Source organism: Taurulus bubalis (genome assembly GCF_910589615.1).
Source record: "Taurulus bubalis genome assembly, chromosome: 19".
Taxonomy (NCBI): domain Eukaryota; kingdom Metazoa; phylum Chordata; class Actinopteri; order Perciformes; family Cottidae; genus Taurulus; species Taurulus bubalis.
The window spans coordinates 585001-602500 of NC_136607.1; the positions used below are offsets into that span (position 1 = coordinate 585001).

The 17500-nt window shown below is 46.3% G+C and overlaps 2 protein-coding genes across 2 annotated transcripts in view; both read left to right on the plus strand.

The window, feature by feature from the left end:
- Positions 1 to 10921, plus strand: part of LOC306751295 (stromelysin-3-like) — a gene marked incomplete at both ends in the record, with an annotated part of 28132 nt that extends 17211 nt beyond the window's left edge. The window contains 4 exons of the mRNA XM_079234856.1: positions 8217 to 8431; positions 8983 to 9187; positions 10423 to 10683; positions 10794 to 10921. Of these exons, the coding sequence (XP_079090982.1) occupies positions 8217 to 8431; positions 8983 to 9187; positions 10423 to 10683; positions 10794 to 10921 (809 nt within the window). The remainder of the gene's footprint in view (positions 1 to 8216; positions 8432 to 8982; positions 9188 to 10422; positions 10684 to 10793) is intronic.
- A 2905-nt stretch (positions 10922 to 13826) lies between these two features.
- The window catches only part of LOC306751296 (protein NLRC3-like), a gene marked incomplete at both ends in the record, with an annotated part of 29727 nt that continues 26053 nt past the window's right edge, over positions 13827 to 17500 (plus strand). The window contains 1 exon segment of the mRNA XM_079234857.1: positions 13827 to 14016. Coding sequence (XP_079090983.1) covers positions 13827 to 14016 — 190 coding nt within the window.

Genomic DNA, 17500 nt, shown 5'->3' on the forward strand with positions numbered 1-17500 from the left:
GCTGGTGTATTTGGCATTCTTGGCTTCACCTATTGTTTTGATGTATTTTTGATTGTCAATTATCTTTTTCCTATTTTCTGCTTCCATCAATACTACCATTGATGTGTTTTTGTCCTTCCTCCTTTTATTTTCTTCCCATGCAAGCATTGCATTGACATGGTGCTCAGATTTAGCATGACTACAAAACTATCCTTAAATGTTGCTTTTTTCCAATTAAAGTAACCAACCACTGACGTAAAAACACTTTTGAGGACATTAGGTAGAGAAAAATGCCTACAAGGAGAGCAATATGCTGCATCTTTAGAATGCGAGTACTCAAGCCATTGATGTTCTGGGTACCACTCTACGTGGAAACTCCTCCAAGCTCCACCCTGGAGAGTTCTGGGGAATCCCTGCCTGCTTGGTTGACTTGGGCTGTCACTTCGATGCTTAGATATATCTGGAACAAGAGAAAACAGGTTAGAACAATTTTACAGTGAAAATAAGTTGACGTAATTCCTCTACAGAAATCATACTGATTACTTTGTTTAGGTATACTATGGGCAGGGTAAATACCTAAGTGTTTTGTTTCTAAAAAATAGTAAATGCAACCATATAAATTACTGTTTTATCTCATCTGAGACATACCATGTGGACCTGTTGGACTGGTTGTGTCCTCTGGGGGTTCTGGGCTGTCTTTCTGTGGCTCCACCTCCACACTGACTGTCTTTCTGTGGCTCCACCTCCACTCTGACTGTCTTTCTGTGGCTCTACCTCCACTCTGACTGTCTTTCTGTGGCTCCACCTCCACTCTGACTGTCTTTCTGTGGCTCCACCTCCACTCTGACTGTCTTTCTGTGGCTCCACCTCCACACTCTGACTGTCTTTCTGTGGCTCCACCTCCACTCTGACTGTCTTTCTGTGGCTCCACCTCCACTCTGACTGTCTTTCTGTGGCTCCACCTCCACTCTGACTGTCTTTCTGTGGCTCCACCTCCACACTCTGACTGTCTTTCTGTGGCTCCACCTCCACACTGACTGTCTTTCTGTGGCTCCACCTCCAGACTCTCACTGTCTTTCTGTGGCTCCACCTCCACTCTGACTGTCTTTCTGTGGCTCCACCTCCACACTCTGACTGTCTTTCTGTGGCTCCACCTCCACACTGACTGTCTTTCTGTGGCTCCACCTCCAGACTCTCACTGTCTTTCTGTGGCTCCACCTCCACACTGACTGTCTTTCTGTGGCTCCACCTCCAGACTCTCACTGTCTTTCTGTGGCTCCACCTCCACACTGACTGTCTTTCTGTGGCTCCACCTCCACACTGACTGTCTTTCTGTGGCTCCACCTCCACACTGACTGTCTTTCTGTGGCTCCACCTCCACACACTGACTGTCTTTCTGTGGCTCCACCTCCACACTCTGACTGTCTTTCTGTGGCTCCACCTCCACACTCTGACTGTCTTTCTGTGGCTCCACCTCCAGACTCTCACTGTCTTTCTGTGGCTCCACCTCCACACACTGACTGTGGCTCCACCTCCACACTCTGACTGTGGCTCCACCTCCACACTGACTGTCTTTCTGTGGCTCCACCTCCACACTCTGACTGTCTTTCTGTGGCTCCACCTCCACACTGACTGTCTTTCTGTGGCTCCACCTCCACACTGACTGTCTTTCTGTGGCTCCACCTCCACACACTGACTGTCTTTCTGTGGCTCCACCTCCACACTGACTGTCTTTCTGTGGCTCCACCTCCACACTGACTGTCTTTCTGTGGCTCCACCTCCACACTGACTGTCTTTCTGTGGCTCCACCTCCACACTCTGACTGTCTTTCTGTGGCTCCACCTCCACACTCTGACTGTCTTTCTGTGGCTCCACCTCCACACTGACTGTCTTTCTGTGGCTCCACCTCCACTCTGACTGTCTTTCTGTGGCTCCACCTCCACACTGACTGTCTTTCTGTGGCTCCACCTCCACACTCTGACTGTCTTTCTGTGGCTCCACCTCCAGACTCTGACTGTCTTTCTGTGGCTCCACCTCCAGACTCTGACTGTCTTTCTGTGGCTCCACCTCCAGACTCTGACTGTCTTTCTGTGGCTCCACCTCCACACTGACTGTCTTTCTGTGGCTCCACCTCCACTCTGACTGTCTTTCTGTGGCTCCACCTCCACTCTGACTGTCTTTCTGTGGCTCCACCTCCACACTGACTGTCTTTCTGTGGCTCCACCTCCACTCTGACTGTCTTTCTGTGGCTCCACCTCCACACTGACTGTCTTTCTGTGGCTCCACCTCCACACACTGACTGTGGCTCCACCTCCACACTCTGACTGTCTTTCTGTGGCTCCACCTCCACTCTGACTGTCTTTCTGTGGCTCCACCTCCACTCTGACTGTCTTTCTGTGGCTCCACCTCCACTCTGACTGTCTTTCTGTGGCTCCACCTCCACTCTGACTGTCTTTCTGTGGCTCCACCTCCACACTGACTGTCTTTCTGTGGCTCCACCTCCACACACTGACTGTGGCTCCACCTCCACACTCTGACTGTCTTTCTGTGGCTCCACCTCCAGACTCTGACTGTCTTTCTGTGGCTCCACCTCCACTCTGACTGTCTTTCTGTGGCTCCACCTCCACTCTGACTGTCTTTCTGTGGCTCCACCTCCACTCTGACTGTCTTTCTGTGGCTCCACCTCCACACTCTGACTGTCTTTCTGTGGCTCCACCTCCACACTGACTGTCTTTCTGTGGCTCCACCTCCAGACTCTCACTGTCTTTCTGTGGCTCCACCTCCACTCTGACTGTCTTTCTGTGGCTCCACCTCCACACTCTGACTGTCTTTCTGTGGCTCCACCTCCACACTGACTGTCTTTCTGTGGCTCCACCTCCAGACTCTCACTGTCTTTCTGTGGCTCCACCTCCACACTGACTGTCTTTCTGTGGCTCCACCTCCACACTCTGACTGTCTTTCTGTGGCTCCACCTCCAGACTCTCACTGTCTTTCTGTGGCTCCACCTCCACACTGACTGTCTTTCTGTGGCTCCACCTCCACACTGACTGTCTTTCTGTGGCTCCACCTCCACACTGACTGTCTTTCTGTGGCTCCACCTCCACACACTGACTGTCTTTCTGTGGCTCCACCTCCACACTCTGACTGTCTTTCTGTGGCTCCACCTCCACACTCTCACTGTCTTTCTGTGGCTCCACCTCCACACACTGACTGTGGCTCCACCTCCACACTCTGACTGTGGCTCCACCTCCACACTGACTGTCTTTCTGTGGCTCCACCTCCACACTCTGACTGTCTTTCTGTGGCTCCACCTCCACACTGACTGTCTTTCTGTGGCTCCACCTCCACACTGACTGTCTTTCTGTGGCTCCACCTCCACACTGACTGTCTTTCTGTGGCTCCACCTCCACACTCTGACTGTCTTTCTGTGGCTCCACCTCCACACTCTGACTGTCTTTCTGTGGCTCCACCTCCACACTGACTGTCTTTCTGTGGCTCCACCTCCACACTGACTGTCTTTCTGTGGCTCCACCTCCACACCCTGACTGTCTTTCTGTGGCTCCACCTCCAGACTCTGACTGTCTTTCTGTGGCTCCACCTCCAGACTCTGACTGTCTTTCTGTGGCTCCACCTCCAGACTCTGACTGTCTTTCTGTGGCTCCACCTCCAGACTCTGACTGTCTTTCTGTGGCTCCACCTCCACACTGACTGTCTTTCTGTGGCTCCACCTCCACACACTGACTGTCTTTCTGTGGCTCCACCTCCAGACTCTGACTGTCTTTCTGTGGCTCCACCTCCACACTCTGACTGTCTTTCTGTGGCTCCACCTCCACACACTGACTGTCTTTCTGTGGCTCCACCTCCACACACTGACTGTCTTTCTGTGGCTCCACCTCCACACACTGACTGTCTTTCTGTGGCTCCACCTCCACACTGACTGTCTTTCTGTGGCTCCACCTCCACACACTGACTGTCTTTCTGTGGCTCCACCTCCACTCTGACTGTCTTTCTGTGGCTCCACCTCCACACACTGACTGTCTTTCTGTGGCTCCACCTCCACTCTGACTGTCTTTCTGTGGCTCCACCTCCACACACTGACTGTGGCTCCACCTCCACACTCTGACTGTGGCTCCACCTCCACACTCTGACTGTCTTTCTGTGGCTCCACCTCCACTCTGACTGTCTTTCTGTGGCTCCACCTCCACTCTGACTGTCTTTCTGTGGCTCCACCTCCACACTGACTGTCTTTCTGTGGCTCCACCTCCACTCTGACTGTCTTTCTGTGGCTCCACCTCCACACTGACTGTCTTTCTGTGGCTCCACCTCCACACTGACTGTCTTTCTGTGGCTCCACCTCCACACTGACTGTCTTTCTGTGGCTCCACCTCCACACACTGACTGTGGCTCCACCTCCACACTCTGACTGTCTTTCTGTGGCTCCACCTCCACTCTGACTGTCTTTCTGTGGCTCCACCTCCACTCTGACTGTCTTTCTGTGGCTCCACCTCCACTCTGACTGTCTTTCTGTGGCTCCACCTCCACTCTGACTGTCTTTCTGTGGCTCCACCTCCACACTGACTGTCTTTCTGTGGCTCCACCTCCACACACTGACTGTGGCTCCACCTCCACACTCTGACTGTCTTTCTGTGGCTCCACCTCCAGACTCTGACTGTCTTTCTGTGGCTCCACCTCCACACTCTGACTGTCTTTCTGTGGCTCCACCTCCAGACTCTGACTGTCTTTCTGTGGCTCCACCTCCAGACTCTGACTGTCTTTCTGTGGCTCCACCTCCAGACTCTGACTGTCTTTCTGTGGCTCCACCTCCACACTGACTGTCTTTCTGTGGCTCCACCTCCACTCTGACTGTCTTTCTGTGGCTCCACCTCCACACTGACTGTCTTTCTGTGGCTCCACCTCCACTCTGACTGTCTTTCTGTGGCTCCACCTCCACTCTGACTGTCTTTCTGTGGCTCCACCTCCACTCTGACTGTCTTTCTGTGGCTCCACCTCCAGACTCTGACTGTCTTTCTGTGGCTCCACCTCCAGACTGACTGTCTTTCTGTGGCTCCACCTCCACACACTGACTGTCTTTCTGTGGCTCCACCTCCACACTCTGACTGTCTTTCTGTGGCTCCACCTCCAGACTCTGACTGTCTTTCTGTGGCTCCACCTCCAGACTCTGACTGTCTTTCTGTGGCTCCACCTCCAGACTCTGACTGTCTTTCTGTGGCTCCACCTCCACACTGACTGTCTTTCTGTGGCTCCACCTCCACTCTGACTGTCTTTCTGTGGCTCCACCTCCACACTGACTGTCTTTCTGTGGCTCCACCTCCAGACTCTGACTGTCTTTCTGTGGCTCCACCTCCAGACTCTGACTGTCTTTCTGTGGCTCCACCTCCAGACTGACTGTCTTTCTGTGGCTCCACCTCCACACACTGACTGTCTTTCTGTGGCTCCACCTCCAGACTCTGACTGTCTTTCTGTGGCTCCACCTCCAGACTGACTGTCTTTCTGTGGCTCCACCTCCACACACTGACTGTCTTTCTGTGGCTCCACCTCCACACTCTGACTGTCTTTCTGTGGCTCCACCTCCAGACTGACTGTCTTTCTGTGGCTCCACCTCCAGACTCTGACTGTCTTTCTGTGGCTCCACCTCCACACTCTGACTGTCTTTCTGTGGCTCCACCTCCAGACTCTGACTGTCTTTCTGTGGCTCCACCTCCAGACTCTGACTGTCTTTCTGTGGCTCCACCTCCAGACTCTGACTGTCTTTCTGTGGCTCCACCTCCAGACTGACTGTCGTTCTGTGGCTCCACCTCCACACTCTGACTCCCTCTGACTCTGGTTAACTGACCTTTTCTTGAAAAAAGTCCTGATGTCCTGACCTTTTTTCTTCATTTTTGGGCCCTGAAACTGCAATATTACTAGTGGTTTAGTTTTAAAGAGGATCTGATATCTGAATAGTGCCATCAGTTTGATTTATAATAAATTTAGTGCTTGCATTTGGATGGTAAGTTAAATAGGCTATGGTCTAATGGAGCTCATTAGATGTGTGTCAACACTTATGCCGTGTTCACACCGGACGCGACGCGAATTTGCGGCGCGCGTCCACCACGGAAGTTTACTCGCGCGAGTAGAAAGAGGGCGTTCACACCAAACGCGAATTCGCGGCACGACCAAAGGGGCGTGGCTTAGCTCTGTTGCTTGCCTCTGTGAGAGACAAGCGACGGAGCTTTCATTTTCGCTATTGACCATGGAATAAATAACCACTAGTTCTGCTTTATACTTGTTGTGGAAGTCCCAAACATGTGGGAACATGAAACGCCCTCGTATTTGGGTTCATAACATCATCCGTAGCCGCACACAGCTCGGTGAATTTCACCGACTCCTCCAGGATCTGCGTCTCGCGTATCTCCGTAAAACGATACCGATTATGCCATCCACCATGGAAATAACCACCAGTTCTGCTTCATACTTTTTGTGTAAACTCCACATATGTCGGAACATCAAACTCCATGGTGTCTGGGTTCATAATATTACCCGTAGTCCCACAACAGCGTCTCAATGAAGCCGCTGTCAGCGCTGGTTCAGGCGGAGCAGCAGCAGATTCATTCAGAAACGGGGAGACGGCGGTGGTGACGGGCGGAGCTTCTCATCGCTGATTCTCAACGCTGATTGGCTGCCGCAACTTTGCGTCACGCGATTTTTCCGCCAGAGTTGGGATAAGTCAACTCACGCGAATTCGCGCCGCGTCCTTCGCTTTGTTCGCCCCAGGTCAAACGTTGTGTTCGCGCCGCCTCCAACGCGTCTATCTCGCCGCAAGTTCGCAAGTTCGCAAATTCGCGCCGCAGCGCGTCTGTGGATTGACTTAACATGTAAACTACTGTAAATCGCGTCCGGTGTGAACACGGCATTCAATGGCTTGTTCTGTATGTATTAGGTTATCACATACAAAATAATTTATAACAAAGCTAGACTAACTAGCTAGCGAAAGATAGGGTGGACAAAAGAACGCACACTTTTTACTGTTACTGAGTTTACTGTAGGCTACATCATGACGGAGTACCTTTAAAAACAGCCAGAAAAAGGCTTTTTGTGAGAAAACGGTTAGTGGTATCTAAAATCTGATTTCGGGAATAGCTTAACAGTTAGGTTACATACGTAAGGAAAATAAAAACTGAGAAACAACTGCTATAACATTTTCTGTCAGTCCACCTTACTGTACTAAAGACGTTAGTAAGACGTTGGTTAGCTAAGCTAACAGTGGCAACTTCAAGGCTAGCAAGCACAAGCAAGCTGTATAGCGAGCTAGCTACTGTATGCTACCGACTTTTGCAAGCTAGCAATTAAATAAACGATTGAAATTACAACGGAACTGTCTATCACATATGACCACCCATCACATTTTCTTGATTCACAATTCAGCAGTACTGTACCTTCTTTCATCACTGCAAGCCTACAGTTGGCTTGTCTACAGTCTGTTTTTGGCTTCTCTCCCTCTTCGGGAGATGGGCAGCAACCACGGTGACAAGCGAGCAAAGCGGACTCATGGACTCAACCATTTTACAGGGGGAACTTAAAGATTTTAGCTTTAGAAGTTACCAAAGAGATCAACAGCTTAAGTAGCAAAAATATAATACCATTCAATAAATGTATAGTATATTATAGGAGACACTTCTGACAACCTGGGTGGCAAGTGGGATGGCAAACAATTTTTTTAGGGTGGCAGCTGCCACCCCTTGCCAACCCGGTGGTTTCGCCACCGGGGTGTGACACAGGAGGTAGGAGGTAGGAAGTAGGAGATAGGAGACAGGAGGCAGGATACATGGGCAGGAGGCAAGAGACAGGAGATAGGAGACATGGGACAGGAGGCAGGGTCCAGGAGGCAGGGGTAGAAAATGTGCCTTTAGTTTTTGTGCAACAAGCCCATGGAATTATCTGCAACATATTCTCAAGATGGACACTCTCACTACCTCTGGACATTAAAGACGGTTATCTAAAACCATGTCACCTCAGTGTGCAGTCCTTTTCTTTTGATTCATTGTCTGTATTTCTAGTAATAATTGCAAATAAGGTGAACCGTAATGATTTTCAAAACTTACATTTTGAATGAATGAATGTTGAACAATCTAGTTTACAAACTGCAAATCCTTTGTGTTCCTCATTGAATTGAAAGTACAGATTGAGAGTACAGATTCTACAACTTACTTCAGTGTCGCTGTCCCTTTATGCTTCAGGCACTGATCTCACACAAGTGGCAGCTCATGAGTTTGGCCATGTCCTTGGCCTGCAGCACTCCCTGGAGCCTGATGCTGTGATGTGTCCTTTCTACAGTGACTCCTACCCTCTGCAGCTCAGCGAGGATGACAAGAGGGGCATCCAGTATCTATATGGTTCCCCTCTGCTCTCACAGCCCGACATGACGGAGACCAATGAGATTGACATTGGAATGGTGAGGCAATACTTATGGAAATGAACCTCAGGCCTGTCCCGATGATTATGTTATCGATTTATCGTACGATTTGTGGACATGACCTCGATCAAGTTTACGATACCAACTTATCATACAAACTGCTTCCATTATGTTCAGGAAAACTTCTTGTTGGCAGCACAACGTCTATAGTTTCATATTAACGATGTTTCAACCTCCAACAAATCATCAACGGTTTCAAACAGATTGGTGTTTTGTGACCCATTGATGTTACCGCACTTCAGCCGGTTGAAAAGACGGCAGAAATAGGTCTTAGACATTCAGACGGATACCAGAACGCTCAGCGTTGAGATCCTGGTTGGTGCTCACTGCTCTTTTGAAAGGGTGTGCTTGCATTACTGCACTACTGTATTGTCATTATATCTAGGACAATGTATTGTCTAGGTAAAGTAGTTGACAGGAGAGGCCTAATGGGCCTCAAAGGTACATGCACTGTTTCAGGATTTCTTGTATTGAATACACATATCCGTCCACAGGCAAAACGTTCTGCTGTGTATGTTGTTGTTCCCCAGCTGGACGCCTGCAGAACAAACTTTGATGCCGCATCCATGATCAGGGGAGAGATGTTCTTCTTCAAGTCTCGGTATGTTTGGCGTATCCGTGATGGGCAGCTACAAGCTGGCTATCCAGCTTTGGCTTCACGCCACTGGAGAGGCATTCCTGACCACATCGACGCTGCGTATGAAGACAAGGCTGGCAACATCTGGTTCTTCCAAGGTTGGTCATGCAGAAGTGCATTTCCTGAAGACAGTGTATGTGTGCTCACTGCTGAAAACTTGCGGTTTAAAGAAATGTTAAATACCATAACGATTGGAGTCATAGCGCAAATGAGATTTGAAACACAAGTAGTCACCAAAAGAAGACCAAACAAAAGTCAAAATGTGAGCGCTAAAAGACCTTTTAGTTTAAATCAAAGTGTAAGTGCTGAGTAAAGTTGTATCAAGTACCATTTTAAGTGAAAGTGTGAATAGGAGTTGCATCGTTAGTCAAAGAATAGGTGAAACATTTATCAAATGTAATAGTGTAAATTTGTGCTGAAGCACTTTCTTTTTTATATAAAAGTGATAATCTGGGACTTGAATGGGATTAAAGTGTCGGTTGACATGTTTGAAAAATGTTTTTAGATATTGGAGAGTAATCACTGAAAGTAGACTCAGTTAAACAGTAAGAAATAAAAGCAGTGAAGTAGAAAACCCAAGATGTCGTGGCAGCAACAGAAAGTTTGTGGATTTGGTGGGAAGTCGAGTTTGTGCCCTTGAATCAGACCCCAGCTACCAGTAGTTAGCTAGCTAGTTAGCTAGCTAACTACTGGTAGCTCAGCTTGTGACAGTTGCCATTTAATCAATACATGGATGGAAATGAAGACTCTTTTCACTTCTGTGTGAAATCAGGGCCTATAAACAAAATGATAAGCTCTGAATTTGGTTGTAAATTGTCAAGTTATTATTTTAAACTGTGCCGTGTGAAATGGTGACAAGGAAAACAACAGGATAGAAAAAAGGTTTTCATTTGTAGATCTCTCTACTGAACAAATAGTCAAAGAGTAACTTAAAAGCAGTTGAAAATGCTTTGCTGACTTCAAGTGATTGTCCTTCTCAGTGATGTAAAGGTGTACTTCAGGGTGAGTCAGTAATGTGACATCCCTGCTGGCTGCACTGAGCACACTGAGTCCACACCAACTACATGACTGGTGACGCTCGGGTGGTCAAAGTGAAAGAGACATGAGACAATGAAACATTGCTTTCTGTCGGGTATTTTATATCAATCAGGCATCGTAGAACATAATCCACTTCGTGGCAAAAACAATGGGCTCCGTTACAAAATAAAAACAATTATGGTATTCTTTGGTATGGCTCTAGAAGTCAGCAGTATGTTTTGTCCTGAATATGTTAAAAGGATATTGACAGTAGTCTCTGACAGTTCAGTTTTGTGCATCTCTTTGTACCTGACAGGTGACAGCTACTGGGTGTTTGATGCAGAGAGGAAGATTACAGGACCAGATTCAGTGCGGCAGCTGGGTCTTCCTGTCACAGATATCCAAGCAGCTTTGAAGTGGGAAGAGGACCGCGTTGAGAAAGTCTACATCTTCAAGTCGTCCTCCTACTGGCGCTTCAATCCTCAAGTGAATGGAGTAGAGGATGCCCATCCTCGCAGCATGCACAAGTGGGGAGGAGTGCCCGGCCACATTGATGCAGCCTTTCAGGACCAATACGGTGAGAACAGGGACCAAGAACAGGCCACATTTCATCGTTCACATGAGTTAGTTGTATCCCGAGTGACTGGGATCCACAGTTGACTGTTGTCTTCTCTCTCCCTCTGACAGGCTACACCAACTTCCTGAGCGGGCTTCAGTACTGGAGGTTTGACCCTGTGGCGCTAACGGTGCTGGAAGGCTACCCCCGCAGCATCGGCATGGATTTCTTTGGCTGTTCTGCCTTTCGGTCTAAATAAGTTCATACACAGGCATCTACTAAACGTGTGAAGAGCAGTGGATGTATTTTCATCCTCATTCCCCAGATAGAACATTCTAGCTATTTTGGAAATAAGCGCAAGGCTGATGTATTTCATTAAGATGACTCAAAACCCATATAAATACATCAAATTCTTGCCTAAGTCACTATCAACTGCACCACATTTTTAAAACAATGAATTATCATTTGAAAATACTTGGGTACAGCTTTACAGTAATGGACACAACATTTTACATAGTTACTAGAAACTACAAATGAGCAACGCAAAAGGAACTAACTACCAATGAAGCACAAGTTAATGAGTGACTCTTCATCAAATTATATATATATATATATATATATGTATATATATATATATATACGTATATATATATATATATATATATATATATATATATATATATATATATATATATATATATATATATTCGTTGTGCTTTGACCGCCTTCTCAGTTTCCTTTGATTTGACTCATGTGTCACGTTCTTGTACTTTCTGCTTTCTGTTGCCACCTCAATTACTGACCTTTTAGTGTTGCAGACACCATGGAAACCAAAACTGAAAGGGACTCGCTGAATGTTGGGAGGCAAATCATTTCTCAAAAAGAAACCAGGAACCGTTAGGAAATGATTCATTTTCGGTGATGCAGGGCAGCATTGTAATAATGTAATGAAATAGTTCTCACGGCACTGACTGTGGTAAAGAGTCGTCACTGCTCACAAATGAAACAGGTGATTGACATCCATCGACTGTACTGAAAATCAACTTTGAGTGAATTTGGTCTGGTTTATTTCTCTAAATTCACTGCATGTGAATGAATGTAACAGTTTACATCATTAAATATTAAAGGTGCTACATAAAGGTCAACCAGTACCTCATATATTACACACATTTTAAAAATCTGTTCTTCTCACTGTTGAATGTATTTTTGTGCCATGCATAGTCCTCATTACCTGCTGAGCGTTGTCTCAGTTCTCTGATTGTTATAGTTTTCATTAAAAAGCTCTGAGTCTTGAAAATGATAACATTTTAAGAAGAATAAAAAGCACATTATATTTGGCTGACATGATAATGTTGTCAAATATAAATCATGTGTTTCTATCCTAATCAGATGAATTAGATAGAGCTTCACGATGGTTTGACATAATGTATAATGTTTTTATGGATATATTGGTTATTTGTATTCAAGGTGTTACTGTTTGTAATCAGTGCAGGACACTGAATATTGATCATTATTGATCATTGACTTATGGAATACACTGTCTCCTGTTAGCAGTCCAGTGCAGCCTGCACAATGTTCTTTGTTCTTTTAAAGTGTCAACATGTCCTGACAGCAATTCTTCAATGTTCTTTACACATATACTGATCTGTTTGCCTTTTATATTCAAGACAGTCAGAATGTGTATTTCATATGTGAATAAAGTGTTTTTTTATTACAATAGAACCAGCTTTTACTATTTCTGCAAGTCATATCTTACATGTTAGCAATTTTTATTTAGATTACGGATTTTTAGAGAGAGTCGTGAGGCAGAGCTACTGTGAGGTGAAAGGGACACGTGAAGATCGGTGTCCAGATAAGAGCGGGCCCGATGTAACAATAACATAAAAAAGTCCAATACAAACAAAACTAACCGAACAGGTCAAAAAATGAGTAATCTAAAAAAATCCCCAAAGCATAAACAGGTCAAATTAAATAAAAAAAACAAGGTAAATCTGAAAAAAGCACAAGGAATACAGAATAACAGGGTACAAAGCACAGAACATAGCAGGCAACATAGCATAGAACATAGCAGGGAACATAGCAGGGAACACAGCAGGGAACATAGCAGAGAACAAAGCAGGGAACATAGCAGGGAACATAGCAGAGAACAAAGCAGGGAACATAGCAGGGAACAAAGCAGGGAACATAGCAGGGAACACAGCAGGGAACATAGCATAGAACATAGCAGGGAGTATAGCATAGAACATAGCAGGGAACATAGCAGGGAACAAAGCAGGGAACATAGCAGGGAACAAAGCACAGAACATAGCAGGGAACATAGCACAGAACATAGCAGGGAACATAGCAGGGAACATAGCACAGAACATAGCAGGGAACATAGCAGGGAACATAGCACAGAACATAGCAGGGAACATAGCAGGGAACATAGCACAGAACATAGCAGGGAACAACGCACAGAACATAGCAGGGAACAAAGCAGGGAACAAAGCAGGGAACATAGCAGATAACAAAGCACAGAACATAGCAGGGAACAAAGCAGGGAACAAAGCACAGAACACAGCAGGGAACAAAGCAGGGAACAAAACAGGGAACAAAGCACAGAACAAAGCAGGGAACAAAGCACAGAACATAGCAGGGAACATAGCAGGGAACAACGCACAGAACATAGCAGGGAACAAAGCAGGGAACACAGCAGGGAACACAGCAGGGAACAAAGCAGTGAACATAGCAGGGAACATAGCAGGGCACATAGCAGGGGTGAAAGCACAGGACATAGCAGGGAATATAGCACAGAAACTGGGAACTAAGCAGGGAACAAAGCACATAACATACCAGGGAACAAAGTAGGGAAAAAAGAAGGGAACATAGCAGGGAACAAAGCAAGGAACAAAGAAGGGAGCAAAGTAGGGAACAAATCAGGGAACATAGAACAGAAAAAAGCAGGGGACATAGCACATAACAAAGCAGAGAACATAGCAGGGAACAAATCAGGAAACATAGCACAGAACAAAATAGGGAACACAGTACAGAACAAAGCAGGGAACAAAGCACAACAAAAGTATGGAACAAAGCAGCGGACATAGCACGGAACAAACCAGAGCATAAAGCAGGGAACAAAGCAGGGAACAAAGCAGGGAACAAAGCAGGAAACATCGCAGGGGGACATGGGACAGCGGCCGCGCGCCGGCTTCGGTCCGGCCGACACCCGTCCTACGGAGGAGGCTACCTCTGCAGCCCCTGGCGCGGCTCATGCCGGCTCCATGGCCAGCACCCCCCCTCGGTACCCCGATCCACAGATCACGGCCAGCAACGGCACCGTTCCCGTTACAGAGGGGTCTTCAGACATCAGGGCAGGTGTGTTGGAGGTGTGGGCAGCCCTTTGGTGGAGGTGGGCCAGATGATTCGGGTTGCCGGCCCTCCAACACTCTCCCCCGGTCCAGGAGCGACGTACCGCGTTCCGGTAAGAATCCAGGGGGGTACACATCAGACAATGGTGGATTCGGGCTGTACGCAGTCTATGATCCACCAGAGCCTGGTTCGATCCGGGGCATTGGTGGAGGCATTGTGGGTGAAGATTAGGTATGTGCATGGGGATGTGCACGAGTATCCCATAGTGGCAGTTGAAATTAGACATTTGGGAACCGATTGGCCGGGGTTTAATAAGCTAATGGGGCAGGTTGCGGGGGTGCGTTCACGGCAGACAGGGTCATGTGATATGTACGCTGTACATATCACATGACCCTGTCTGCCGTGTCATACCCTGTCATTTAAAACTATGACTTTTTATATATATTTTTTTACATACTATACAATGATTTATTTTTCAACATATAACATTTTAATGTTTTCTGACCTTTGTGGCCAAAAATCATAAATTCCTCTTGAATGAATTGTTAAATGGTGTAATTTCACTGTTTATTACGCGTCAAACACACTTAAAGTTCAGGTTCAGGTTATAATCTGAAGAGGCTCACAGCTGCTTGACTGATCTGCAGCTGAACAAACAGGAAACGCTGCAGAAGAGTTATTTTTCTTCTTCTTCATCTATTCGTCTTCTATTTATTGTTCTACTTATGGTGAATAAAGACTGAGCCTCAACCAGAGAATGAAAGTGATTCATATAATCTTCTGTCATGAAAGTTAAAACAAGTAAAGTCAGTTAGCTACATTAGCTTATAGCCACATGGCGTTGACAGAACTTCTTCATGCTAATGCTCATGGGAAATGTAGTTCAGCTTTAGTTTACTCTTCTGGTCACATGACCATGAGTCTGAGAGATTAGTTTTGTCCAGCATGACAACAGTTCACACACAGACGGACATCAGTAACACAGTGAACACAATAAGTAATACGTCTCATATCAGCGGGACAGGAAGCTGCTGACGTGTAGCAGGGAGTTCAATTAAATTCAGTTTATTTTATATAGCCCAACATCACAAATACAAGTTTGCCTCGGAGGGCTTTACAATCTGTACACATGACATCCCTATCCCGGGACCTCACATCGGTCCGGGGGGCAGGCACGGTCACCTCATTTAAAAGTAGACTTAAGACTTTCCTCTTTGATAGCTTATAGTTAGGGCTGTTTCAGGCTTATAGTTAGGGCTGGCTCAGGTTTGCCCTGGTCCAGCCCCTAGATATGCTGCTATAGGCCTAGACTGCTGGGGGACATCTTAGGATACACTGAGCTCCTCCTCTCCTTATCTTCCTCTTTCGCTCCTCCTCTCCTCCTCTCCTCTTCACCTCTTCTTTCTCTCCTTCTGGATAAATGATTGTCTCTTCAATGCATATTACTAACTCTACTTTCTTTTTCCATGGATTCGTGGCTGCCTGGAACCAGGGAGAGGACCCCGGTCCTCCCCCTGCCCCTGGGATGCCCCTCCTCTCTACCTCCTTCTGCTTCATGGATCGTGGCTATCTGGATCATGGACCATGCCTACTACTCATTATATGAATCATTTCTGTCACATTCATGTAATGTGCTGTAACTCCGTTACGTTATTCATTCTGGCCACATGACATCTATTGCTTCTGTCCATCCGGGGAGAGGGATCCTCCTCTGTTGCTCTCCCTCAGGTTTCTTCCTCTTTTTTTCCCTGTGAAAGGGTTTTTACTATCTTTATTGGGGGAGTTTTTCCTGATCCGATGTGAGGTCCCGGGACAGGGATGTCATGTGTACAGATTGTAAAGCCCTCCGAGGCAAACTTGTATTTGTGATGTTGGGCTATATAAAATAAACTGAATTGAATTGAATTGAAATTGAATAGAACATGACCTCAAACCTGGGTAAAGTCAGACCATGTGTGCCATGGAAGTCATCTTCTGCCAAATGACCGCTAAGTTCCCAAGTGTCCCTGGTACTTTGCTAGTGGGACTACTTTGTCCAATGCAGTTGGAGAGGGTCATTTCCCAAACGTGTACCTAGAGAACGTGACCCCAAACCTGGGTACATTTAGACCATGTGTGCCCTGGAAGTCATCTTCCGCCAAATGACCGCTAAGTTCCCATGTGTCCCTGGTACTTTGCTAGTGGGACTTCTTTGTCCAATGCAGTTGGAGAGGGTCATTTCCCCTACTTGTACCCAGAGAACGTGACCCCAAACTTGGGTAAAGTCAGACCATGTGTGCCCTGGAAGTCATCTTCCGCCAAATGACCGTTAAGTTCCCAAGTGTCCCTGGTGCTTTGATAGTGGGACTTGTTAGTCCAATGCAGTTGGAGAGGGGCATTTCCCCAACTTGTACCGAGAGAACGTGACCTCAAACCTGGGTAAAGTATGACAAAGTATGCCCTGGAAGTCATTTTTCCCCCAACTGACCGTTAACCTAAGGATCAGAGCATGGAACCTTGGGATTAAAGCATAGAACCCTGCTGTCAGAGCAATATATATCTCATTCTTTCTTTCTTAGAAACTGAGGAGCAGAGCACCTTGAGAACCATCTTGAGTTAGCAGTGTTTTGCCTCAGTTGATGTGTATATTCTTGCATATGAACTATTCCAGAATTGACTTTCCAATCCCTCATCCTCTACCTCAACCACTCACCCATCAACACATAACCTCATGTCAATAGCAAACAAAAGTGTTAGAAGCTCAATTAGCAAAATGACTCATTCTCGGAAAAGTGTCTTGCCAAGGTCCTATTAGCTCGCGGATGGTACCGTTGGAATCGCATTGGTCATTTTGTGGGGGAGCCGACTTTCAAGTCTCTGCGACGTTCAGAAAAAAAAGCAGCAAGCCAAAGATAATCCACTCAAGATTCCCATTTCCATAGTTTTGCTCGTAGCCAAGTGGTCTAAGTGCACGGAATTAGCCTAAACCAACCCAATCTTAGCACCTAACTCAATGGTTGGTGGTTCGCATCCTGAAGGAGACTCATCTGAACTGCCTTTTTTTATTTAATTTTTTTGCGTCTTTTTTTTGGGGGGGGGGGGGGGGGGGGATTTTTTTCATTTTTTTTGCTCTATTGTAATCATACTACTATAATTCTGTTGTGTTTTTGTTCAGTTTTTCTCTGTCAAGCGTCTTTGAGCATTTTTCAATTTTTTTTCAACTTTTTTTGGGATTGTTTGTTTTGTTTTCTCTATTGTAATAAAACTGTTATAATTTTTCTTTTGTTTTTATTCTGTATGTCTGTCAAGCGTCTTTGAGCATTTGGAAAAGCGCTGTATGAATTAAATGTATTATTATTATTATCATCATCATCTTGAGTTCGTATTGTATTCCCTCAGTTTATTGTGTATATTTTGCATATAAACTATTCCAGGACTGACTTTCCCCAATCCCAATCCCTCAAACACTCACCTATCAACCTAACCAAGGGCATACATCTAACATCTAGCA